The following is a 25,397-nucleotide window of genomic DNA, read 5'->3' on the forward strand; positions in this document are numbered from 1 at the left end:
TTTACTAACACCCAAACATCCCATGGTGGCTGGGAAATTCTGGAAATTGTAGTCTGGAAAAACAGTGTTTCTAAGCTCTATTCTTTTTACTCATCTCCCTATGGTGCTCTTGGAGTACTAGAATCAATAAATGGTGGGCGAACCACGTTAGTCCCCAAGTCTAGACCCATCACTTCACATTTAAACTAAAAATTAGGTCTACTCACGTATGCATTGGAAGGAAAACAGCAATACCAATTGCTTGCAAAATCTGAGCTGTATAGAATGCATTAGCTGAGAAAAAAGCAAAAGGCTAATAAAAACATTTTTATTAGACAACAAAAATAAAAGTCTCACAGTTAAAACTGATCTTTGTCCTGCCCAGGGAAGGCTACAGTTTCCAGTGATTCATACCCAAAGACCCTGAATTCTCTCTGCATCAACAGAGACATAATGTACAAGAGTTCTTGATTCTCCACCTAGCAGCTAAGACCATCCTTGGAAAGGCTAGTCCAGCACAGAGACACAGATTCCCATGTATGTTCTTGATGAGTCTGAAAAGCAAGGCCCTCATTGTTAAACAAGGAAGGTTGGAAAGTTTCTGGGGTCTACAGTGAGAGCCTTAGGTCTCTTGAACCAGAACTATAAGAATTCAGTTCTGTGCACAATCTAGAAATAATTACTTTGTATGACTAGCTCCACGAATTCCAGCAGCTGTTACCCAGAAGAAAGTGACGAGTGCTCATGGAATCGTTGTTGATAGCTGGGGATTGCTCCTGGAAACTCGAAGATGGCTCCTACAGTCCAATAGGAGGTGATTTATGTCCCTGTCAGTGGCTGTCTCACTTCCTGCTCCACAAGAAGCGACCTATGAAATCATTAAAGAGGCTTCACAACTGTCCATATTCCTGTGTTGTACAAATACATAAAGGACCCACACTATCCTGCTGTAGTTACCAGTTGTTGCTGGGACTTCCCAGCAGCACCAGCAAAATTCACAATTATTTTGTTAATCAGAGACGTGGAAGTGGCCCAAGAACTTTAATCCAACAAGAGTAGAAATTTTCCAGTCAGATTCTCCTTAATTCACTCCAGCACCTCAAGCACAGTCTTCCGGAGAGCAATTGAAAACATCTCTTCCCAGGGCATACGCAACCATTCCACCAGCTCAGCCAGAAGGTCCGGACACTCTGTTCGCAAGTGCCAAGTGCTCTCCACTTTTAGGACCTGCAGAGGAAGAGGGCAGAGTTCAAATTATCAGGGAATGAGGAGTCGGTACTCACTGTGAACGGTCATTCTAAGATTGCAGGTGAATCAATCCACTTCATCTGGGTTCGTCCCATGCACACCGACCGCGAGGCAGGAGTCCCGTTCTTTTCAGTTAAAATCGATTGAGACCCTAACCCCTTCTCCTCAGTTTTGTTATCTAGCCCTATTTGCTTTTTTTTGGGGGGGGGGGGGGAGGCGTAGATTGATTCCCCTGCCATCCTAGAATGACTGTTCATGGTGTGTATCAACTCCTCATTCTCAGGATGGCAGGGTCTATCACTCCACTTCCAGTAGGATATACCCAAGCTTTGAATTTATGGGCAGGATATTCTATTGGTCCAACACAACCTGCAGCGCTGTCTTGCCAAATGCTGCCTGTGCTGACCTGTATTTATCTATTTTATACTATCTAAGGGTTGTTGGTTCGGTCCAATCCACTGCATTACATACATCTTGTAATGACGAAGATACTGCATAAGCTTTACTTGTGGCCATAATCTGGTGGAATGTGGCCATACATTTTTTTGGCTGTACCTTCCATTCAAAGTCATAACACTGCAGAATGCAAGCCTTGATCCATCTTCCTGTTATAGTTATGGATGCCTTGTGTCCTACTGTCCTCAGATTAAAGGAAACAAACAAAGCTTCAGTTTTTCTAATTGATTATGTTCTTTTTAATAGAGCTTCACTGCTCATTTCACATCAAGAGTGTGCCACCTCTTCTATTCAGGATGTACCGGCTTAGGGCAAAATGTTGGTAAGTAGATGCTGTTGTTGTGATATTTCTGAATAACACATTTTGGCAAAAATGTTGGATCTAATGTAAGTACAAAATTGTGTTTCTCAAATGTACACAAATTTGGGTTAATTGATAGTGCAGATAGAAATGTGAAGGTCCGCAGAAAAATTAGGGGAAAAACATTTTTGTTCATGCTTTTCCTGAATCATGCTAAAATAAAATATTCCATAATTGATTTTCTTTCTTTTTTCAATTTTTCTTGTTTTTTTCCCCATTTTTTTCCATCCCCCCTCCCCCTCCCTGGGTTTTTCCATCCATATACTGTGTGTGTGTGTGTGTGTGTGTGTGTGTGTGTGTGTGTGTGTGTGTGTATATATATATATATATATATAGTCTGTGACTATCGGTACGTGTTTCTGGCAAATGTGATTCTTGAAACTCAGAAGTGCTGGACATACTGCTCTGACTTCCAGATAATTGGTATTTCTCTGCTTGTCTGAAGGATGCCACACTCCTTGAGTTGTAAGGTGGTTGCAATGAGCTCCCCAACCTGACTCGCATCTGTTGTTATTTTTACTTGTTGTGGCTTTATCAGTGGTAGACCACTGTTCAGGTTTGTGTTTTTCATCCACCACCACATTTCTTGTTTAATTTTGTTTGGGATTAATATTATTCAGTGGTTCTTTCGAGTAATTATTTTCAGGTGAGAACCGAGGAATATTTGTAAGGGTCTGGAGTGGTAATAATCCCATGTTACTAGATGTATTGCTAAGATCAGTAAGTAAGCCTGGTACTTTTGCCAACTACATTACATCTGTAGTTGATTGAATTAATGCTACCATCGCTGCTTTTATTTTTGATTGTCTTTCTACTGACAAGGTTATCGTGTTTTCTGCTGTATCTATCTCTGCTCCCAAATGTGTAATTCTGGTTGAAGGTATTAAATGGCTTTTTTGTAGTTTATGATAATTCCGTATTGTTCTAACGTCTGCACTATTTGCCGAATATGTGTTTGTATTTGCTGTTGTGTCTCATGCCAATAGTACCATATTTTCTGGCGTATAAGACGACTGGGCATATAAGGAGACCCCTAACTTTTCCAGTTAAAATAAAGAGTTTGGGATATACTCACCGTATAAGACTACCCCTCTTTCAATGCACACCAAACAAAAATTTAAAAAACATCAGATTTGATTTCAATATGGTAATTTTAATTCAAATGCTTATGACATGCAGGTACTTAGCAGGAAACCTTGTTGTATACAAAGCCTGCTTGGATTGGTCAGCTCTCCCTGCCTGCCCAGCCCTCCCTGTCTCCAAGACTATCAGAGCGGTAGCTGCTTTCATACGATCGTCGCATATGGTGGGGACACGGCCGTGGGTGTTTTTTAGTTCCCCCTACCATATGCGGCGACTGCAGATTCTCCAGTCCAGCTCGGAAGTTTCAGCACCTGTCCTATAAGACAACACCCGGCGTATAAGACAACCCCCGACTTTTGAGAAGATTTTCCTGGGTTAAAAAGTAGTTTTATACGCCAGAAAATACAGTAGGTCTAAATATGGGTGAATTTGAATTCCCTCTTTCTGTAAATGTGGTATTATTGGTATCAATACCTTGGTGAAGACCTGTGGCATGGATGCCAAATCGAATAGGAGTGTTTTGAACTGGTAGTGCTGGTCTTGGTACATGAACCTCAGATAATTTCTGCTGTCTGTGAGTATTGCAAATATGCCTCCCTGAAGTCAATCGAAAACATCAAACTGTTCATCTGTAAATATTCTGTAATTGTCTTTGGCATCTCCCTTTTGAATATGAAGTATGTAATGTAATTGTTCAAATGCTGCAGATTCAAAACTGGACAGTAAGTTCCATTTTGTTTTTGTACTGCAAACAATACTGAATACACTCCTGTCCATAGCTGATGTTCTGCAACTTTTTCTATTGCATTTATTTCTATTAGATGCTGTATCTCCTGAAGTATAACTTTTTGTTTTTCTTTGGTGAACTAAAGTATTTTTCTTTTGGTGTGGTTGTGAAATTTATTTTGAACCCAAACATAACTATTTTCAGCACCCATTTGTCTGTTGTAATTCTTGACAACAGATGTCCAAATGTAAGTAACCTTCCTCCTACCAGTTGTGATTATGTCACTATTATTATTATTATTATTATTATTATTATTATTATTAGTGTTTATTTAGATAGCGCTGTAAGTTTTGCATGGAACTTTACAGAGTTATCAAAACATAAAACCTGCCAGGCACCCGCGGGCAGAAGGGGACGGGGATGGGGCTGCAAGCCCCAGTGGTCTTTGCAGCCGGAAGTCCCGCCCCTTCTTTGGCGGTGACCTCCATGATTGGTTGGAAGGCCAGGAAAAGTGGGACTTCCAACTGCAAAGGCCGCTGGGGCTTGTAGGCAGCCAAAAGTCCCACCCCTTCCTGGCCTCCCAACCAATCAGGGAGGCCGTGGGCGGGACATTCACCCACAGTGGGAGTCACGGCCCAACAAAGGTTGGGAACCACTGAATTAAAGGAATTAAGAGAAAAAGACATGGAAGAATGCTCATATTTCCCCCCCAAACAGCACTGGTTTAGTCTCTTTCTGTCACCCATTCAGTATATCAGAGGGAAGTCTCTGACTGTCACTTACTTCATCATAAAGCTGTAGTTTTATATCACAAGGAGAGAAACGGTAAAGCACAACCCCACTGATGCTACTGATTGGTTCACTCTCCTTCAGATGGAAGCTATTCTTGGGCTCAGCACCACTGTCTGAATCAGAGGAAGGTGGGACTTTTTGCCACTGGTGATCTTCTTCCACCAAGAAAATGTTACTATGGGTGCTCAGCAAGGTCACAGGAAAGGCAGAAGCCCCTAGGAAGAATAGTTGTACAGATTGCTTATGAAACAACACAACAGCAAGTACACACTTCTCTTATTGTGGCTGGGAAAACAACAATAAATCCAAGACCTTTCCATACCTTGGATGAGATATGCCAATAGGTAGAAGAAGGGTCTGGCTGAGCCACCTGCAGCTTCTTTTACTAGGTCTTTGTCAATCAGTGGCCTAGAGACAGGTACAAATGACTGGAATGAGACTGATAGTATACTGACTAAGTTCAGTGAACACTACCATGCCATCGCAAACACACGCATTCAGGACTGATTTCAAAAGCTAAGCATTTTCAAACCTGGTTAAGAAATGGATGGGTGACTACCTAATAATGCCAGGCATTTTCAGGTAGGCAGGGCTAGGAAAAAATCCTGCAGCTCACCCTGGAGAGTTGCTGCCACTCAAGGGTACAGGGCTAGAGGAACCATGAGGGTTCTGATTCAGTATAAGTCAGTTTCCAATGTCTAAAGGTGTCATCCTCCACTCTGCCTGTCTACCTCTCTTGCAAAGCTTGAATTTCTCACTGCATCTCCTAAATATTGTGCTAGCACCAACTGTAGGGAGAAACCTTATTTATATTCTACAAATGCAACAAGCCTCTTACCATAATGAATGCTGGGGGTTCATTTCCAGAACAGTAACATCTGGGATGTTTCTTCTGCTTTTGGTTGGCAATTCCTGTATGAGATCTGGATAGGACATTGAGAAAAATTATATTTTCCAGGACTAAAGTTTCAATCAGGAAGGGGCCACTGCTGCAACAAAGTTGTGTGCTGCTAATAAAGTTTTCCTTTATAATGATCCTAAGAAAAGCCATAGCCCACAGAACACAAGGAACACAGCAGCCAAGATGAAGGAAGAATAAAAAAGGCACTAAACTAGAATGAAACAGGAGGAAACACACAGGACAAAGGAGAAGATGTCACACTACTTTAGCTTTGGATCAAACTCAGCACAGCTGTACAAACTGCCAGCCCTTGGCTAGCTGGCTGGCATTGTATCCCAAGTCACTTTTAATGTGATACATTTTCTTTCCTGTGACAGAAAACTAGAGAAAAAACTAGATCATCTAGTCACCCTTCAGAGTTTTTGATATGTGAGCACTCCATCTCAAAGTAAAGGATGTGTGCGTAGATGTAGCCCAATACCCCCTCTTACGTGTTAGACACTGGAGGAATCGTCGGCAGCGGCTCTGGTTACGAAGCAACAGAGTATAGGAGGCAGAAGGATTCACGAATTCCATATGCAAGCTCTGGTGGCACAGTCCTACCTCCAGGCAAAAAAGGTTAGACAGGCAGTGACAGTCACACTTCTTCAACCACTCTGACGGCTGTCCCCTAGCACAGATAAAACATTATAAGCCTCCACATATAAAGATGGGGATCCCACACTACACAGAAAGATACAGGGTGGTTCATCTACTAGAGAGCAGCACTGAGAAGGATAAGAGTGTAGTTGGTGAGGAGCAGAATGCCAGTTCCAGTAAGAACCTGCCCTTGCAGTGAGGTTGCCTTTCAAAATTCTCCAGCAAGCCCTTTGTCATCTAAGACAGGGGTGGGAAAGTGTGACCTGCAGGTTGTATGCAGCCATCAAAGCCCTTTTTTGTGGCCCCCTGGGCACCCTACCAACTCAAAACTTTTTTTTTAATTTTAACTTTTTAAAAATGTTTGGAGAAAAATGCCCCTCAACATGATAGGTGGGGTGGGAGGCGATTTTGCCACAGAGACACAGCATCCATTTTAGGCTTAGAATAAGTTTTTTCCCTCACATAAAGCTGAATGCAAATTGACCTCTGCCAAAGAACACAGTGTGCACAATGGAGGATGCTGGAAATAACCTGTGTCCAATTTGAAATAGCACTGTGTGCATATCTAATTATTTTAATCACTCTCCTAGGTATAATATATCCAAGGCATGTTATGACAGAAAACTGAGCAGAAATTAGAACTACCCCAAAATAGCATGTCTCACCTTATCTCCCCTTTAACCTCTAACACATGAAGTCGGACATCTGAACCCACCAGGAGTGCCTGGAACTCGCCCGGCCGACCATTTTTCACTACAGCCACCTAGAAAGAACATGGTAGAAGATGGCCTCTTCTCTGAGGGACATGGTGCCTCAAAAAACACTGCTATTCAAGTCACCGTGGCACAACAAAGCCAGATCTGACAGATCATAAAGCATTGAGCTCATGTTTCCCATACCTTGAGAAAGCATTTGAATTCTTCAGTCTTGTCAAAGACCTCCATATCCAAATAAAGCTTTAGACGATGGTCCACAGAGAAGAAGTCCCGCATGCTTAACAAACTGTTGGTTGCTGGGTGGGGGGAAGCAACAGAATTAGTGGGGTTAAGGAATAAACAGCATAATTTGAACTTTCATCTGGGAAAGCACAGAGGTCAACCTAACAGGCCTGAGTTTGCTGAAATTACATTACACATTCATCATGAGCAAAGTTTAAAATACTTCTCATTACAGATCATGAGCTCTAATTCCTCAAATCATGTGGGATCCATTCAGTTACAGCTGACACAAAGGTTTTTTTAAAGACCAAACTCCCTCTTCTGAAGTGTGCATACTGGCTGACTTTGCCCAAGTCAGACAGACCACCAGAAATATCTGGAGCAACTGATTACCATCCAGAAATCTGCTAAGGGACTGCACACAGACCACCACAAACCTCCCTTCTTATATTATGTAACTATCCCATGAACTGCCTCAGGGTGAGGTCCTTGCTCTCCTACATACTGAGCACCCAGGAACGTCTTGCATGTGTGTTGTGTGCCTCCAAGTTGCTCCCAATTTATGGAGACCCTAAGACAAACCTATCATGGGGTTTTCTTGGCAAGATTTGCTCAGAGATGGTTTGCTATTACGTTCCCCTTAGGTTGAGAGCATGTGACTTGCCCAAAGCCACCCACTGGGTTTCATGTCCCAGAGTGGAATCCAACCGTGGTCCCCACAGTCTTAGTCCAATATTCAAACCACTATGTCTCACTGGTTCTCAGGAACATCTCAGGTACATCAATATTATTTTTCTTAATTCAAGAGGGCAACACTGCTAGATATAATTGTCTCATTTAACTAATTCTTTTTTAGTTCCTGCTTAAACTTTCCCCTATTTAACACTGTAAAACACTCTCGTGACTCTAAATTATCACCATTCCCTTCCCCTTTGTTTCTCCACTTTACAAGCCTCTCTACAAACCTCTTAGCTAGCCCTCTCTGCTTTTCCTTCCTGCTTCACAGAACTCTTGCATCACAATCTCCCTTTGCTTCCTTCAATTTCTATGATCTAGGACCCAACCACCACAATGAAATAAGAAACATAACACAAGGCATTCTCTCCCACCAGTTTACACACTAAGGTCCTTTCTTTCCACAAGGCAGAAAACCAGCTTTGTAGCTGAACAAATTCTGGCTCAATAATGGACTTAACACTGCTCATGGTATGCTCCTATTTGCATATCCAACACTTCCCCCTCCTCCACTTGCATTTGTCTCACTTATTCATTGTTTACACATCCAGACATAGTAAGCATGGACATTGGTCCTTAGAGTAGATCAAGGTAGGCAGTGTAACATGGCTCCATGGTTCCAGCTGGCTGGAAAACTCGGAACCAATTCCACCCGCATCTGTAATTGCTATGCAGGGCCCCAAATTACTCTCTACAGAGATTGAAATAGATAATCTGGAATTCCCTCAAGAATCCACAGACCACCTGTTATACAGGCTGGAGTTTAACCCGTCTTTTGGCTACTGTCATCTCTTTTCAGCACCACTAATGCATGTGTAGCTGCCGTTAACACTTCAGCAATGATTTACACATCAGTCAGCAAGACCTTTGGCTGCATTCAAAATGGCAATTGAAAATAATTAAAAGGCACTTTAAAATAGTAACTGTACAACACCACTAACAATCAGCAGGTGGAGCTCTTGCTTTACTCCTGCTGCAACATACTCCTCCATTTACAGTATAGATAGGCCAACTGGTTGATGTGCTCCATAGTTAAAAAATCTAGTTCTGGAGGCTTCATATCACTCCACCTTTGCAATATAGTGTCCCTTTTACCTCAGAGGCCCACTCTTGTAGCAGCTGCCTATAAATGTACTCACGGGGGCTCAGGTTCCAGTGTTCCTCATGCTCTGAGCTCAGGGACAGCTGGGAAGGAGTGGGTCCACGAGATGTACTATAATGATAGCTGCCCATCAGGCTCCCTCCATTGGTATCTGTGTGACCGAAGGAAGAATATTGGCTCTTGAAATTCAAATCCCTTTTGCTTGCATCAGCCCCTTCAGAGCTGCGGGAACTGGAATGCACATTGCTGCTGTGGTCACCACTCAGCTCTTGAATCTGGGTACTGGAGCTGGTTCCAGTTTCCGAATTATCTTCACCAATATAGAACTTTCCAGCCTCCTGTTGGTTTTCACCAAGGCTATCTTGAGGAAGCAATGGTGTGCTGGGACGTCTGTCGCAAGGCAAGATGACCACATGGTCACTAGAGCAGCTGGGGCAGATTATGGGATCACTGGAAGCAGCAACAGCATCTGAAGGGAAGATAGCAAACCTACATCTAGGTGCCACAATCCTTGAACTGAACAAGTCAAGCACCAGTCAGGGCCCAAGGTCTATAGGAGTCTCAACGCTCATGTGCCACCCCACCCTGCCTTTTCCCTAGGATTTCCACACCCATCTCTTGATCCTCTGGTCTCAAGCACTTTTGTCATTAGTTGACTAATTATGCCAAAAGGTGTGTTATAAATCTTTCACATTCACTTCTTTAAAAAAACAAATTATTCAAAAGAAACACAGTCAGTTTATTTCAGTTATAAATTCAGCAGAGGCTAATTGTTTTCCTCTCCTATAAGAAATTTACTCAAACATCCCAGGCAATGACTTTTGTCAAGAATCCCACATTCCACCTCACAAAAACAAAGCAAAAATACTAATCTACAGTTAACCCGCCCCTTACACAGGGGATCTGTTCTGGGGAGAAAATCTGCTGGACTTTCCCCCCTTCCCCACTACCATTCCGTTCTCCTTTTGTGTCTTGTCTGTTTAGATTGTAAGCCTGAGGGTAGGGAAAAGTCTAATTAACAATTTGTAAGCCGCTCTGATAGCTTTTTGGCTGAAGAGGGAGTATAACTAAATGATGATGATGATGATGATGATGATGATGATGATGGGAACTGAGCATATGCTCAAATCCCATTAAGTATAAGGGGGAACACTTCTGCAGCGCGCCCCATTGTTTCTATTCGGGCTTGCCTTCCACGTGAGCTCAAGTCCGCAGAAGGGGTGGGCCAACTGTATTTCCAACACTATACAGAAACATAAAACTGATTCTATTTAAGATTCTATAACACCTAACATAGGATACAGATATGACTAAAGACTAATCTGTTTAACTATACATTCTGAGTCTGCATATCCTTGGAGGTTGGAAATATTCTGTGACAACCAAACCCAAGAATCCAACCTAATAATCCAGTTCAGATATCTATTATTTGAGGGAAAACTAGATTACACATAGTCTACAGTTGAGTCATTTTATACCCTTAGTACTGCCTTCTAGCAATGTACAGTGACTTAGGATTTTATCACACCAGCTTGCTGGCCCACCACGAATGGAAGCATACCAGTTTGCCATCATTTCTTATCACACTCCCCCTTACCCCTGATAGCGCTTTGTCAATGTATGGTTGGGTGATCTATTTTCCACATTGCCAAATGCCACCATCCAGAAGGAAGGGGAGGGAGCTAGCGCAGCTGCCAACTGCCTCCTGAAGCCAGCTGCTGTATGAATGTGCACACAGCAGCCAGCTTGGAAAACATGTTGGCAGCTGTGAGTTCTGCTCCACTCCTCTTCCAAAGTGCTGGGGCTGCACATTCACAAAGCAGCCCCATGCTTTAGGGAAAAGGAGAGGGACGATCAATTCCAGCTGCTAACTGCATCCTAAAACCAGCTGCTATGTGAATGTGTATACAGCAGCCAGCTTCAGAAGGTGAAAGCTAGGATTGTTGTGAGGGGGGAGAGGAGCAGAATCATGCTCACTCACACCACATAACTGCCTGAGAAGCAGAACTGCAGCAGAAGGAACCTATCACACAAAGGCAGTAATGGAACAGCAGTGAGACTGAAATCCTATTGATGGGTTTTGCCTGTCAATGAAAAGTTGCACTCTAGTAGCAAATGGAACACAAGGCAGCAGCAGGATGGTTACAATGTTGTGTGATAACTAGTAGCCAAGTCACTTTTATCCTGTTAATATTCTGCTTTTTAGCCAGTGTGATAAAGTCCTTAATCATCCAACTCTCATTTTACTGTTAAGATAGGAGAGGTGAAGATTACTTCTCTAAAACTAGAAAACAAGCTATGGCATGAGAAGCATTCTTTAAGCTAAAACCTCACTACAGAATCACACAGGCCACTCCTCTTGCCATGACTCCAGCAGCTTAGAGCTGGGCCTTGCAATCAAATGCAAGATCTTAGCTTGCACCTCATACCTTGCTCAGGTAAAGTAGTAGTTTCTTCAGCAGGGCCTGGACCCTGCCACCCAAGCAGCAAGCACCCTGGAAATTCCTGCTTGCATTTCAGACACTGGAGCTTTGAGCCTCCTTTCTCCTGACTTCTGTTGTTTTGGTTTTTCTCCAGGATAGGTTTCAACACTCTGAGCAATTCCTGAAAGGAGTAGCAGGATATGGGTAGAATGGCAACAGCAAAGGCCTCCATTATTCTGAATATCTTGCATCCTCTTGTAAGAGTGAATATCACAAATAGCCCTACACCACCACCCCCTTAGCCACAGAGTACAAGGCGGCAGAGAAGCAAGAGGTTGTCCTTCTGTCACAGCTGATCAGCAGCAAAATCAGAACAAACAAAAGAATTTATTTTCAGGCAAAACATAATTTCTGGAATCTGCTGCCTCAAAATTATGATTACCAACTGTGGCTCAGAAAGGAAAAGGAAAAATCAGCAAAAGACTAATAGCAGTTGCTATCAGTCATAAAAGCTACATGAATTTCCAGGTTCAGAGGCACCATATCTCGAAAGAGGAACTGGGGGAACGGTTCCTGCCCTGCTTGTGGACTTTCCAGCTATCTGGTCGGGCACTATAAGAATCATGAAACCAGGCTGTGGTGGATGGCTTCACTAATCCAGCAGTGGTATTCTTAAGACATCAGAGATCCAGCCGTCATCATTTTAGGAACAGAACAATGAGGCATTTTCTTCCTTTTTCTCCGTAAGTCGAGTAGCTAAGGTCCTTGCTACACCATAAAACCACATTAGTCGCTTGTCTGTTCCATTCCAGTATGATCATGTTCTCACCTGTACACAGATTTCAGGTTGGTCATCCAGCACTACATAGCGACGCTTCTGACGGTCTTTGCAGATGTAACTGAAATGCAGTGTAAGAACTGGAAAGACACACTCCAGATCCTAGAAGGAAAAGGCAGGTTTCCAGTTCAAACAAATTACAGATGCCAACAAAACTATCCTTTTCTCTTCCCACCCCCAATCTTCATTAGGTGCCGTCTCAAATAGAGTTGGCCTAAGCTAAGCTAAAGAACATCCGTAAGGCCAGCAGCTACAGTCACTGTTGCTAGTGCAGAGTATATGCTACCCTACACAAAAAGACATCTGAAAATGCCCCTATGAGCTATCCTACCCTCTGTGTTTATTATCAGTTATGCAGAACCAGCAACATGAATAATTTTCTTCTGTTGATCATAGGAAGCAGGAAACAGCTACAGAGAGTCATCAAGCTCCACTGTAAGTGCTTGATTGCCTTTCCTAGATGTTTTTTGGATGTCAAGACACCACATTTTAGCCATCACAGGAGAATCCTAAAGGCCAGTGCACTGGGACCTTGCCCTCTGAGGCTTCTGTATCCAACTAAGGTAAAGCATTTTTTCTAATATTGGGAGTGATTGGCATGCTTTAGGGAACGTGACTTAAGAAATGTGCGGGCAATTTTTGTCAGTGCTGAAGGAGAAACCTTTGTTCACAGTACATGCCACAGGCCACATAGTGGCCCTAAGTGGGGGGAAAACATGTGTGTTTTTTAAAGAACAGAACAATACAGAACTGGAGATGAGTGAATGTGTATTTCCAATTTTGATTTTTGCCCCTTCTGGATGTGTGTGTGTGTGAGATTTCCCCCCGCAACCTCAACCTCTCTCTAAACGCAAAATTACTGCACTCGGAGACATCTATTTTTACAATTACTTTTTTTTTCTGACAGGGTGGCAGGAAAACCACAGGCTACAAAAACAGCCTGAGGTGGCACAAGTTACACTCTGCCCACCCTTGCCCTAAGTTGAAAATAGACAGCTTGAAAAGCTCAAAATATTCCTGCTTTGAAGATACTGCGATGGGGCAGACCTGGAACATGCAAACACAAACAAGCAACTACATACACAGCTCTCTATGGAGGCATTTATATCCTAGAGTAATGCTGTGCATGCAGTTAGCTATTTTCTCAACTGGATTAACAGTGAATATTGGGTGAAACTGAGAAGTGTGTTTTCCACATAGTGAAAAATAATTGTACTTTCCACATGTTTTTCCAGGTACTGGTGCTCATACCTTTGAATAATCTCAAAGCAAAGGAGGAGACTGAAGCTAGGCAATGATAAACACAATGGCCACATCACTAGAAATCTTCTTCCCCATAAAAGGAGATGCAACTCACCATCCTTTTCCAGGGAATCTCTGAGGTCTCCACTTTCTCAAGACTTTGCAGCTCCAATCTGTGTAGAATTCTGGCTGCTTTTAGCTCCACCTCCATGACATGCTGGGCAGTGACTCGCAGGAAGATCCAGTCTGGTTCTGGGTCACAATCACCTTCTATCTGGCTTACCAGCACTGGCTGGCAGAGGTCCACTGTCAGCATGGATACAAAAATATCAGCCTAGGTCAACTTCTGCCTCTAGAGCCCTAGCAATCCTGTATCTTTAAAGAAATTACCTACAAGAATGGTTTATCAAACTATTTCCTGTATTGCTATGTACTGTATATGCATTATCCTACTTGAGAGTATGTATTTTCCCTGGAAAATGATTAATCATCCATTATGAAGCCAAGCCCTCCCTCCAGTCCATCTGCCTTGGTCCAGGCCTTGGAGGTAGAGAGGAACTGCTGGACCTCTTACCCTTTCCCTCCACCACTCCCTTCTCTTTTTGTGTCATGTCTTTTTAGATTGTAAGCCCAAGGGCAGGGAACCGTCTAACTAAAAAGATTGCATGTACAGCGCTGTGTAAATTTACAGCGCTTCATAAATAAAGGTTAATAATAATAATAAAAGAACAACAGGATTTCACAGCCCATAGTGAATGCTGAGAAGTAATAAAAAACACTGGTTGAAGAAGTTTTAACAGGTATTGATCCAACACTTAAATAAATTATATCAGTTGTTCTCAATCTGTGGGGTGCAATTCTGGGGGGAAGGACGTAACAGTTGCTCACTTGGAGGCCCTGATACTTCCTTCTTCTCTGCTTCCTAAACTTGTGCATCCTGGATGGGAAGAGACAGACAAGGAGAATGCTTAGAGCAGCCACTTTGCCTGAGGGAAGAGGAGGAGGAGGAGGAAGAAGAGAAAGAACGTGGAAAAGTGGAGCATGGGGAAGAGAAGGCGCCCTGGTTCTCAGGATGAAACACTGCAGTCTCAACCACCATGCCTGCTCATTTTGGGGCACCCCTTGCTTGGGGCTGCTGTCCCTGCCAGCCTCTGGCTGGGAACCCTCAGAGGCAAAGGCAAAATGGCCTCAGCAGCTCCGCTCCCGAAAGCCATGTTGAGCTAAATAGCTGGCCAGCAGACCAACCAAGGAGGAATGGTGCAAACATACCACACCCTATGCGCCACTAGAGCATGGAGTGAGCCTGGGCTGGCTTCTGCCCTACACTGTCACCCATGCTCTCACGCTTTTGAAGTCACTGTTGCTCTCACTTTTTCCCCAACATGTTCACTCACACTCATTCTCTTATACGCAGACCCATTTCTGAGAGGAATTTCTTTCAGTCCCAAAAGGTGCTATACAGAATTCCTGTATCTCTTCGTGACATACACAAGCCTCTCTTTTACTCACACACATGCACACATGTGCTCAGCTCCACATTTTTGCTTTCTTGCTTTCTTGCTCACACCTTCTTAGCCAGTCTTACACATACACTCTCAAGTCATGCTGAGAAGTGGGTCACCTTGTTTATGTGCCATTTTGGTAACAGGTGAAGCAAGTCAGGCAGTCATACCTGCCAGTTACTCTGGCATACATCCTAAGAAAAAGGGACTGGGCTCCCTTTAATTTTTGTCTTCTGTTATTACACCTCTGAGAATCCAAAGCTATTTCACATTAAAGGTGTTCCTTGTATGCTCCATCTTCCCCAAACTGCTTAGCAAGGGTGTTATCAATTTATTAAGTTTTGTACCTGTCTCCTTTCCCTTGTTTTCTCACTATATTCTTTAATATGCATTTCCAATTTGGATTTGAAATTTTACATGGAGTTTAAGAAACTCCCTTGGACTCCCACCCCTCAGCCCATCTGATCCATGTTCCTGAGCTTTAAGCCACAAGGAAGTGGACAGTGTAGGCTGTGACTTGATTGACTAACTACTTAGAAAAGAAAAGAAGCTGAATAACATACAGTACTGTTAACAATGGAACAAGCATGGCTCCTTCACCGCAATCATGATGAAAGCAAAGGATTTTCTTCCAGCATTTCATCATGCAATATTGCTCCACAAATGTTGGAATTGGGATTATAATGAACCTAAACTGAAATCCAAGATCAATATACCTATATGTGTCTACCACTCCACTCCCAGCATTATTTAAGAGACATGTGGTCACTGTGAACTCCTTTGAGGGAAAAATGTAATGCATCAGCAAACCTCCTCTGAAGAAACTTGCCAAGAAAAACGTGTGATAGGTTCGCCTCAGAGTTGCATTAAGTCAAACATTATTTAGAAGCACACAACAACAACAAAATCATGCTAGTAGATTCAGAAGAAACATTAATTCTAAAGCACAACAAAGTAGGAAGAGATTGTTCAGCACTTAGGCGAAACAGGGAACCAGACCAATTCTACTCAAGTCAACACTATGCATTCATTTGGTGATCAGGGGAAGAAAGGAAACACAGAACGAGGAACAGTCAAACTGGTTTTTACAAGCAAACAGCTTTCAGTTCCCTGATTAATTAAGAATGAACCAGGATGTTTAAAAGCAAATAAGACTAGATAAGCTTCCTTTGTTTAAAGAGAACTGTGCTGGTCCTTCTGTGTGATCTACACGACAAATATACAATGTATCAGATTTTTATGCAAGATGGAAATCTGCATGATTTCCATCAGCTGTCATATTTTTCTGGTTGTGCACTTGGCTTTCAATTTAACTTGTTTGGAGGGCTGGGAAGTAGGAGTAAGGAGTAAAAGAGTAAGACTTTTTTCAGGAGTAGGAGTAGGAATAAAGAGTAACAAAATATATTTGTTAGTCTTTATTCCTATTATTATATTGTACATGCAAACACCCAGAAACAATTTTATTATATTACACTGGGTAAGGGACTGGGAAGCAAAGAGAGATACTTGTGTGTGTACATGCGTGTGCGCGCGCACACACACACACACCAGCCTTTCAAAGCAACTAGGGTTTTTGCCCAGGGCTGAGGAGTAGGAGTAAAGGAGTAAGAGGTTTTTGCAGGAGTAACATTGAGAAAAAATACAAGGAGTAACCCCAAAATCACCACTACTCCCCAGCCGTGCTTGTTTGGCAAGAAACAGAATTCTGCCACCATAGGGAAATAATGGAAGTTGGGATTATAAAAATTTAGTATTTTATCAGGAATACATAAGTAGGGACCTAAAAGATGAAGAGAGAAATATCAGCACTCCAGGAGGCAGCACAGGACTATAATCTCCACCTAGGCAACAATCCTACAGTGCTGTAGTGCTTAACATTATTTATTCCAAGAGAACTAATATACACTAAACTCTGTGCTAGACTATGACTCTATTTTATGTAAGTTTGACAGGAACCACTTTCAGGTTCTAACATCTTCCCTCTAACAAGGGCATGATATAAGATTTTACAAGAAATGTGATGAGCATGATTTCAGCAAGCACTTCCTGTATTATTCAATGGAAGTATCAGAGATATGATGTTCTGATGATATCAAAGCAGATTTCTTGGTGAGCAAGCTTACACTAGAAAAAACACATCTACTTAGGCAAGCTCAAGCACTCAAAGATTTAAATGGCTGAGCTGGGACAGGACTCAGCAAGCAGTGACAGAAATAAGAAAGCTAGGACTAGGAATACTATGAGATAGCATGCTCACTGGCCCACAGGTGGAGCCATTTTTGAATCCTCTGAGCCAACCCTATGCAGAGGGTGAATGCCTACAGCCTCTCACTTACCCTTGGAAATGTAAAGTGGCCCAGGAGGAGCACCATTTACCTTCTAGATTTTCCTCCTGCTCTTTAGCTGCCAGCACATCCACTTCTGTTTTTGCTTTGAGACATTCCACCACATTATCAACTTGCATTAGGTCCAGGTCCTTTCTCTCAGCTGTATCAGGAATGTCCTCTGGCACTTGACTCTCACTCTGCTCAGAGGCCTCACTTGTGCTGTCTGGAGATTCCACTGTGGGACTACCAGAGGGGGTAAGAAGCCCAGCCTGTCCATCTGCTTCCAAGTGCCGCCGATACTGGAGCCAGTGTGCCCCAAAGCGATCCCGGAAGCTGTCCATGCGCTCCATCTCTGCCTGGTGCTGCCGAACTAAGCCTGTGGGTAGAGAGATATCCACAAAATTTGCAAACTGTCTCATGCACACCCAGTCCTAGGTGACGGTTCCATTGTAATTAACATCTTACCTGCTGAGAGGGGCAACACTCTGTTCTCATGTTCTGTATCACTGGGTTCTGAAATGCTGGCCCTGCGTACTTTAACCTTCCCCTAAAACAGAGACAACCTGTAAATACAGGCTGGAAGTGACTCTCTCAGGCTCCTTAGTGATAGCATTATCATAACACTGTCATAATTGCTGTGCACCCCTGGAAAGAAGGCCTTATAAAGTTGTGTTTGAAACTCTGGTCTGATTTTAGGTTGTAATCAGAAACAGCAATACATCTGAAAGTTTTCTCCCCATCCCTATCACTTTCTCAAAAACAAACAAAAACAAAAAAACCAGGAAAAGGTTTCCAGGACATTGCACAAGCTCTATTAGTTTATTATTAGAGATCTTACAGCATACTGTGTGTTTTTCTGGAAGAGTATAGAGTTAAAACTTGTTCCACTCTTCTAGCAAGTTAGCACAAGACACCAATATCAGAATAGCCTCTTATTTCTGACACCAATCATTTACTAAACGACACCAATGACAGAATAGCCTCTTCTCTCTCTCTCTCACTCACTCAGCCACCCATGCTTGCTCCAAAACCCAAATGCTCCCAATGGCAGAACCACCTTAGTTCTCTTCTGTGTGGGGAGTCTTGCAAATCTATGTTCTCCAGGAGACTGGCTGTCACTTTGGTCTGCAGCACAAGAACTTTCCAGGGCACTGCGGTCTGTCAGAGCCCTCTCTGAGGCTGGAGTGTAGAGTGGCTGAACAACAGTCTGATCCAGTTTTGAATGATTCTGAAAGGCAGAATGAGCTGTAAAGAAATAAGGTAGCCTATTCAAGGGCTTCTTCCTACTCTTTTAATCCTTCTTTCTTGAAGGGTAGCTAGGAAGTGACTTTTGAATAGTTCTGTATGTTGGTATAAAGCCATCACACAGAAAGGAGGTCTCAAAGGAGACTAATTTTTTTTAAAAATCTGAAAATATTGGCATTTACAATCATTTCAATATAGCACAGTAGTCAAAAGTAATAATTAGTTCATCTTTAGAAAGGGTTTCTCCAAAAATTCATCATGTATCTTGGGGGTCTATATGTTGTTTCAAATCTTGAGTGCATGATACCAAATAGCTAAACATTTTCTTTAGTACAGAAGAGGTATGACTGGTTTTCTGTTATTCTAGGTCACGTCTAGGATAAGATTGTTTTCATCAGAAAGTGATTCTTTGTCTTTTTAAAAAACTCCACTTAATGTTACCCTTTGAAAGCTGTGATAATCTATTTTCCTACTCACCCGCAGGTCAGCGATAGACAGTGACTCCTCATCAAGAAGTAACTGGTAAAAGAACAAACCATGATCAGTAAGTAGGATATCAGCATCCCCATTTCCTTGTTACTGTGTAACAAACCCTCCAAAAAGGCTGTTTATCACAAATGGAAACTGTACAGAGTTCACAGTTAAGAGAGATCAGGTTCTTGAGTTTGGCAAAAGGATGCAGCCTCTCACTCATGAAAATGGAGATTATGGCAGTGAGTCAGTGTGGGAATGGGGAACAGAAAAATCTCCTTGGTGGAGATCCTACATCTCCCCATGCAGATTTAGGCACTGATTTTGTTACATGATCTTCATATTGAATGACAGTGTTGTGCAACCAAACTACCAGGGGTGTCATGAGCAGGGTGCGGGGAGTGCACACCTTGGGGAGGGGGTGTACATCCAGTGGTGTGGTACCTCCAGTGGGACTGGCGTGGCTTCTGGGCAAGTGAGAAAGGGTGCCATCTTCCTTTCATGCTTGCCCAGTAGCCGCACAAGACGCGGAATGGGTTGCCAGGTAGCTGCAGCACTCCCCATCAACTGCTGCTGGAGGGGTGCGTGGTGCCTTCTGGATCTGGGTGAGCAGCTGAACCAAACCCAAAATGGGCTATTGAAAGTCTACAATGCTGCCCCCTACCAGTAATCTGGCCAGCCAGAGGGCAGTACAAGCAAGGAAGCTGGAGGGCAGGGTGGTCCACTGTGGACCCCTGAAAGTCCTTTCTGGGCACCTGCACTGGGTGACACCAACCCTAGCAACACGACTGTGTACAATTGCAGGAGTTATTGCCACCATTTTCACCAGACATAGATGGATATGCATCAGATGAGAATGTGCATCTTCATGAGCAACAGCACCACATGTGCCACTCTGATCTTGAACTGAATATGGATACTGCACACCAGACAAAAAAAACCTAATCACTTCAGTATGGGATGTTACACATGTTTAAAATATCAACAGGATTCAAACTCTTGTCTCAAAGATACTGGTGTCTAAATCTTACCATCAGTAAGTCCACCAGCTCTGATGCAAACAGAAAACCAGAAGGTGTTCAAATCTGCCAACCCTTTTTTTGGGCACAAGGTACAGTCCTCAGCCACAGAATATACACATTCAATCACAATAGAGAAAAACAAGAACTTGTTTGAAGACAGATGGACAACTTCTTACCATTAAATGTGCTGAACAGCCAAAGGACATGATTATTTCCTTTAAATAAAGCTTCCACTGTCCACATTATCTTGTTTTAAAGGAAAAGTGGGCCTTTTTGACCATCTTCATGCTAAATTACACAGAAGCAGCATATTGGACACTGCTACTGTAAAGTTACCATAAAGAAAATTATAATACTCACAGGACACAGTTAGCAAAGGACAGAACAATGTATATTAACAAAACCAAAAACTGTAAGGACTTGCCCTGATACCTTCTGCTGAGAGCCCAGAGTTAAAAGACAATTAATGTTTTTTACCTTGGCTACCGGGGCTATCCTCTGAACAATATATCCCCATGTCATGTCATAAACTGCTTTTGAAACTCCCTTCAACTGGCAAAGCAGTTTTCCGCAAGGAACTGAACCCACTTCAGCAAATGGAATTAAGTTTCATGGAGCAGTTTCATTTTTCATATCATGACTTCAGCAGTAAGCAATATTCACCACACGGGGCAGCAACATAAGACAATTGGAAGTTGTCAGTTCGGTTCTGATAGGCAGTAGCATTCAACTGATAATTTGCTTTCAGGAATGGACCACAGATTAGCGTTAAAGCATACACTTGACTTCCAGAGGGTCCCTGGTTCCCCCTAGTTACAAAGATCAGGTAGCAAATGATGCAAAAGATATCCACCTAAGACTCTACAGAACCCTTTTCATTCAGTGCAGACAATACCTTGTTATATGAACATAAAGGAAACTACCGTACCACAAAACAGATTATGTTCTCAAATCTTTGTTTTGAGTTAGGACTGCTGGGAGAACCTATGTGCTCCACGGAGAAGAGGATTACACACACCATGTGGTCATGAGAGTCTCAAGTTCTGCCATGGTGTGATGACTGACAAATTCCAGCCTACATCCAATTGTTAGTCCCAAGTAAAGTAGACCTATTAACAAAAAATTGTATTTAGGCCCACATCTCTTCTGTAGTATTTCTTTCCTTTGGTCAACCTGAACTATGGTGTGCCTGAATAAACTCCCTTTATACCTGGGGTGGAAGAAGAAAAGATAGCACCATCTTCTATCACTGCCAAGTATTTGGCACAATTGTGTCAATTATGCAGCCACAGAAATGGGAAAGCCTTTATTTTATGACACTATGTGGCAAACATAAATATATGAAGATCAACATCAAACAGTACACCTTGAAGATAGATGAACATTGTGGCTCATGTTGAAGTGCAATAAATCATAAAATTTACTTTCTGTTTGCTGTGAATAGTCCAGGGGTAGGAAATGTGCAGTGCTCCAAATGTTGTTGCCCTTAAACTTCCAGAAATCCTCACTACTGGCTATGCTGGCCAAGGGATACTGAAGCATGAACTCCAACACCTCTTGGAGGGCCACACAGTTCTCATCCTCAGCATAAATGGCTGGACAGTGCTGACCATTATGAGTTATTCTTTGTATTGAAGATAATAATAATAATGTTTATTTATATCTCGCCTCTCCCTACGGATCGAGGCAAGTTACAAAATGAACAAATATCAATAAAATATATGGTACATATAAAAACCCACAAAAACGAAATAATCCCCTACCCTTCCCTCCCTTAAAACAGAATTAAACAAATCAAGAACAACATGAAAACCAGTTAAAATTAGATAAAATAGCAAGAGCATCAAAACAACAAACTAGAAGCGAGAGATCTTCTTGATGACAAGGCTATCCATGTCAGTGTCAGTGCAGTGGGAGGTCAGTCTGGAAAGGCCTACCGGAAGAGATCTGTCTTGACAGCCTTTTTAAAGGTGTCAAGGGTAGTAATATGATGGATCTCCTCAGACAGGAGACAGGCTGTTCCAGAGTTTAGGAGCACAGACGAGAAGGCCCTCTGGGTAACTACAGCCAGCCTGGTCTTCTTAGGCTGCAGTAGATTCATACCAGAGGACCTAAGTGTGCAGGGTGGGTCGTATGAAAGAATGTGCTCCCTCAAGTAAGGTGGACCCAAGCCATGTAGGGCTTTAAAGGTTATAACAACACCTTGTACTACACTCAGAAACTAATTGGCAGCCTGTGCAAAGACTTTAGAATAGGTGTAATATGGTCGGCTCTAGATGTACCAGCAACCAGTCTGGCTGCCATATTTTTGAACTGTGATGAACTTCTGTGCAAATTATATGTACTCACATTGCAGGAAATAGCTCTAGGAGACAAGTGCATTATGGTAACAAGTCGATGATTCTGATGGAACCATAAAGGATTTCCCTCCAAGTGCAGCTGTGGGGAAAATAATGCCATTTGTTTCATTTTAAAAAACTTATCACTATGAACAGCTAAAATCCTGTCTTGATATCATTTTCTAGCACTGCAACAGTCCTGCGTTGCTATGACATTATTTTATGTTTCCATTAAAAAGTTGTGGGTGGCTTTCAAAGTCTTCCCCTCTCTTCACCACAATCCTATGGGATAAATTAGTCTAACATATGGCAACAGGCCCAAGGCTACTCAATGAGTTTCACACCTGAGTGGAGATCTGAAATCTAGCATCTCAAATCCTAGTCTAGTACTCTACAACCAATAAAGAATTTGGCTTGATTTTGGCTGATCCCTTCCCAAATTGTGACTCCACAGCCATGTAAGATGCCATATGTATTACAACTGTAATAGAGATAGGCACCTATCAGCGAGTGCACTGAAATCATTGCTGGCAAAACTCTTTTTCCAGATTTTTAAAGAGTGTTCAAGTCTAACACAAACCATGCCTTATCTATCTGTCCTAATCCCTAATCAAAATGATTGCTCACTCTTCTCAAGTTGTGCAGCAAGGACAACGGTGCTAACAGAGAGTGCTCCAGCAGCAAGTTATAGGCAATGTCCAAATGCTGAAGGCTTGGTAGCTGTTCCACACCTGCAGAGAAAGAAGCCAGGCAAGGTCAAGACCTTTCCCATCAAACACCCTGTAGTGCTCTGCCTCCAATTCAGTATGACCCTGACCCACTTCCAAGACCACTTTTGATATTTGCCTATACAGTCTTACCATTAATGCTATCAAGCTGGTTGTAACGAAGAATCAGGGTCACCAATTTAGCCCGGCTGTGAAGCCCAAGTTCAGGCATTTTAGTTAAGAAGTTATAGGCCACATTTAAGTATTCCAGCTCTGTCAGCACCTGTTGAGAAAAGGTGGCAAATTTCAACACTGTTCATCTATACTTTTCTCCCCTTTATTCACTCTTTTGTCTTCTGTATCATGCAAAACACCCTTAAAAAGTACCTCAAGTGATGCAACACAAGCTAATCCTAGCCAATCAAAACAGCAAAACTCAGAACACTATGGCTCATAACAGCACAAAGATTAAGAGTTCTTGGCAGATGCTTTCTTTATCTCAAAATGAATATGCCAGTGTTGCACATGACCTACATTCTCTACTTGCCCAAACAAGCACATGACAGCCACATGAGGTATTTAGAAGTGAGAATGACAGTAATTTCACAGCAAGTGGAAGCAGCATTCAAGGAGGGTTGGCAATTCCTCCAATAGACAGACTGCTTCTCATCTTAAAAGCATTTACTGTAATAGATAATTTGGCTGCCAATAATTCACATTTTTAAACTGAAGCTGTCTTTAAAATCCTAGTAGAAAGGCAAGATAATAGTTTTAAAACATAAGCAAAAGCTTAAGGGGGCAGAAACACTTGAACTAGAAAAGATCCATTCTACGGTAGTAGAGCAAGGATCCAATGCACCTCTACATGAACAGTCCTTTAAAGACCAATATAAATGTTAGCTCTAGCAAGTGAGTGGGGTATGAGTTACTTACCAAGAAAAAATGTATACATAAGATAAATTCAGTTTTAACATACCCCACATTAGAATAAGCATGCTTTCCTGCCAGGTTCATAAGGAAATCTTAATAATGATGATAATAATAATAATAATAATAATAATAATAATAATAATAATAATTTTCCCTCCATGGCCACAGCAGTTGCAGCTGAGATGGAAGGAAGACTTTTCATCACTTGCTGGGCCTAGGCTTGATGGAGTTGTACATGCAAGTTTTTTTCCTCCTTCCAAGGCCACAGCAGTGACAGTTAGATGGAGGGAGGGTCTTTCTCCAGCTGCTGGGTCTAGACATGATAGGGCAATGCGACCTGTTCTTCTCTCCCTCTAGAACCAGATATCTCCCAAAATTTACCTCAATTTTAATTTTCAGGAACTAATACAAAACATTCTTTAAGAAGACATTTATACATATTGTCTAAATATTACATACAATAAATCTAAGGCAGACAAGTTGAATATGAACTGGAGTTTGCATTACATAGGTGAGACAGATTTTAACAAACAGTAAGCATGTCTCTCATTGTAGTTAAAATACTATGCATGAAAACTTGCTGTGGGATAATCAAAAGATTACCATGGCACAAAGTTCAAAGATTTTCAGAAATTCAAGCTTTCCTGAAGTTGTACCATGTATTTTTTTCATACTAAAAAAAGTAAAACTTCAATAAACTGAGGGGTTGGGGGCAGAAAGAGAATCTATCATTAAATTTAAGCAAACGAAGGAGAACAATATACACTATTGTCAACACAAAATTTTCTGCTAAGGCTTTTTATTTAGATCACAGACATGCATCACTTCCACCTATAATTACTGTGAGCAAGTAATAAAGAAAGGCACTTCAGGTATTTAAAATGACCACCTTGTAAATAAAAAACAAGAATGATGGCTAAATTTTTAAAGTTTTCAACCAAAAACTGGCAAGTTTGAATCAATCCAAGAGCAAAGTTCTTTTGCCATTTAAGCCCTTCCTGTGTAATGACACTACGTTAGTTTCCATCTTGCCAGCAGAAAAACCTATCTTACCAGCACATTTTGTTTTAAAAAATATAGCAGTGAAGTAAATGATATTGAAATTGTAAGGGAAAGAAGCAGAAGAGGTAAGCATTACTATAAAGGAAGAGAATATGAAACAAAAAATATAAGGCAAATAGTGAGAAACCACAGGATGATGACTTTGACTGAGCAGGAATTGGGGGTCTGGTTCAGGCTTTTGACAGTAATAACTTCAGAAGGACAGCAGTAGCCAAGAAATGTCCAGGAATGCAGAAAAACATAACTCTAGCCTTTCACATCAGAAAGAACATTTTTCATCCCCATCTCAGCTGTGTTTGACTTCACTGGATTGAGCATACAAGTGAAA

At 42.1% G+C, this 25,397-nt stretch overlaps 1 protein-coding gene across 5 annotated transcripts in view; it reads right to left on the reverse strand.

Annotated features, from left to right (window-relative positions):
• Window positions 1–293: 293 nt before the first annotated feature.
• LOC121930980 (serine/threonine kinase 11 interacting protein) overlaps window positions 294–25,397 on the reverse strand; it is a 37,957-nt gene continuing 12,853 nt past the window's right edge. For all 5 annotated transcript variants that reach the window (XM_042468069.1, XM_042468060.1, XM_042468050.1 and 2 more), the window contains exons 8-25: window positions 23,231–23,360; window positions 22,998–23,101; window positions 22,381–22,470; window positions 19,016–19,057; window positions 18,351–18,521; window positions 17,759–17,840; window positions 17,343–17,669; window positions 13,580–13,770; window positions 12,214–12,324; window positions 11,391–11,565; window positions 8,999–9,430; window positions 7,086–7,198; window positions 6,852–6,949; window positions 6,039–6,217; window positions 5,485–5,569; window positions 4,969–5,054; window positions 4,638–4,861; window positions 294–1,206 (exon numbers count right to left, since the gene is read on the reverse strand). In XM_042468069.1, the coding sequence (XP_042324003.1) occupies window positions 1,066–1,206; window positions 4,638–4,861; window positions 4,969–5,054; window positions 5,485–5,569; window positions 6,039–6,217; window positions 6,852–6,949; window positions 7,086–7,198; window positions 8,999–9,430; window positions 11,391–11,565; window positions 12,214–12,324; window positions 13,580–13,770; window positions 17,343–17,669; window positions 17,759–17,840; window positions 18,351–18,521; window positions 19,016–19,057; window positions 22,381–22,470; window positions 22,998–23,101; window positions 23,231–23,360 (2,781 nt within the window). In that variant the 3' untranslated portion in view covers window positions 294–1,065. The remainder of the gene's footprint in view (window positions 1,207–4,637; window positions 4,862–4,968; window positions 5,055–5,484; window positions 5,570–6,038; window positions 6,218–6,851; window positions 6,950–7,085; window positions 7,199–8,998; window positions 9,431–11,390; window positions 11,566–12,213; window positions 12,325–13,579; window positions 13,771–17,342; window positions 17,670–17,758; window positions 17,841–18,350; window positions 18,522–19,015; window positions 19,058–22,380; window positions 22,471–22,997; window positions 23,102–23,230; window positions 23,361–25,397) is intronic.

Source organism: Sceloporus undulatus, chromosome 1, assembly GCF_019175285.1.
Source record: "Sceloporus undulatus isolate JIND9_A2432 ecotype Alabama chromosome 1, SceUnd_v1.1, whole genome shotgun sequence".
Taxonomy (NCBI): domain Eukaryota; kingdom Metazoa; phylum Chordata; class Lepidosauria; order Squamata; family Phrynosomatidae; genus Sceloporus; species Sceloporus undulatus.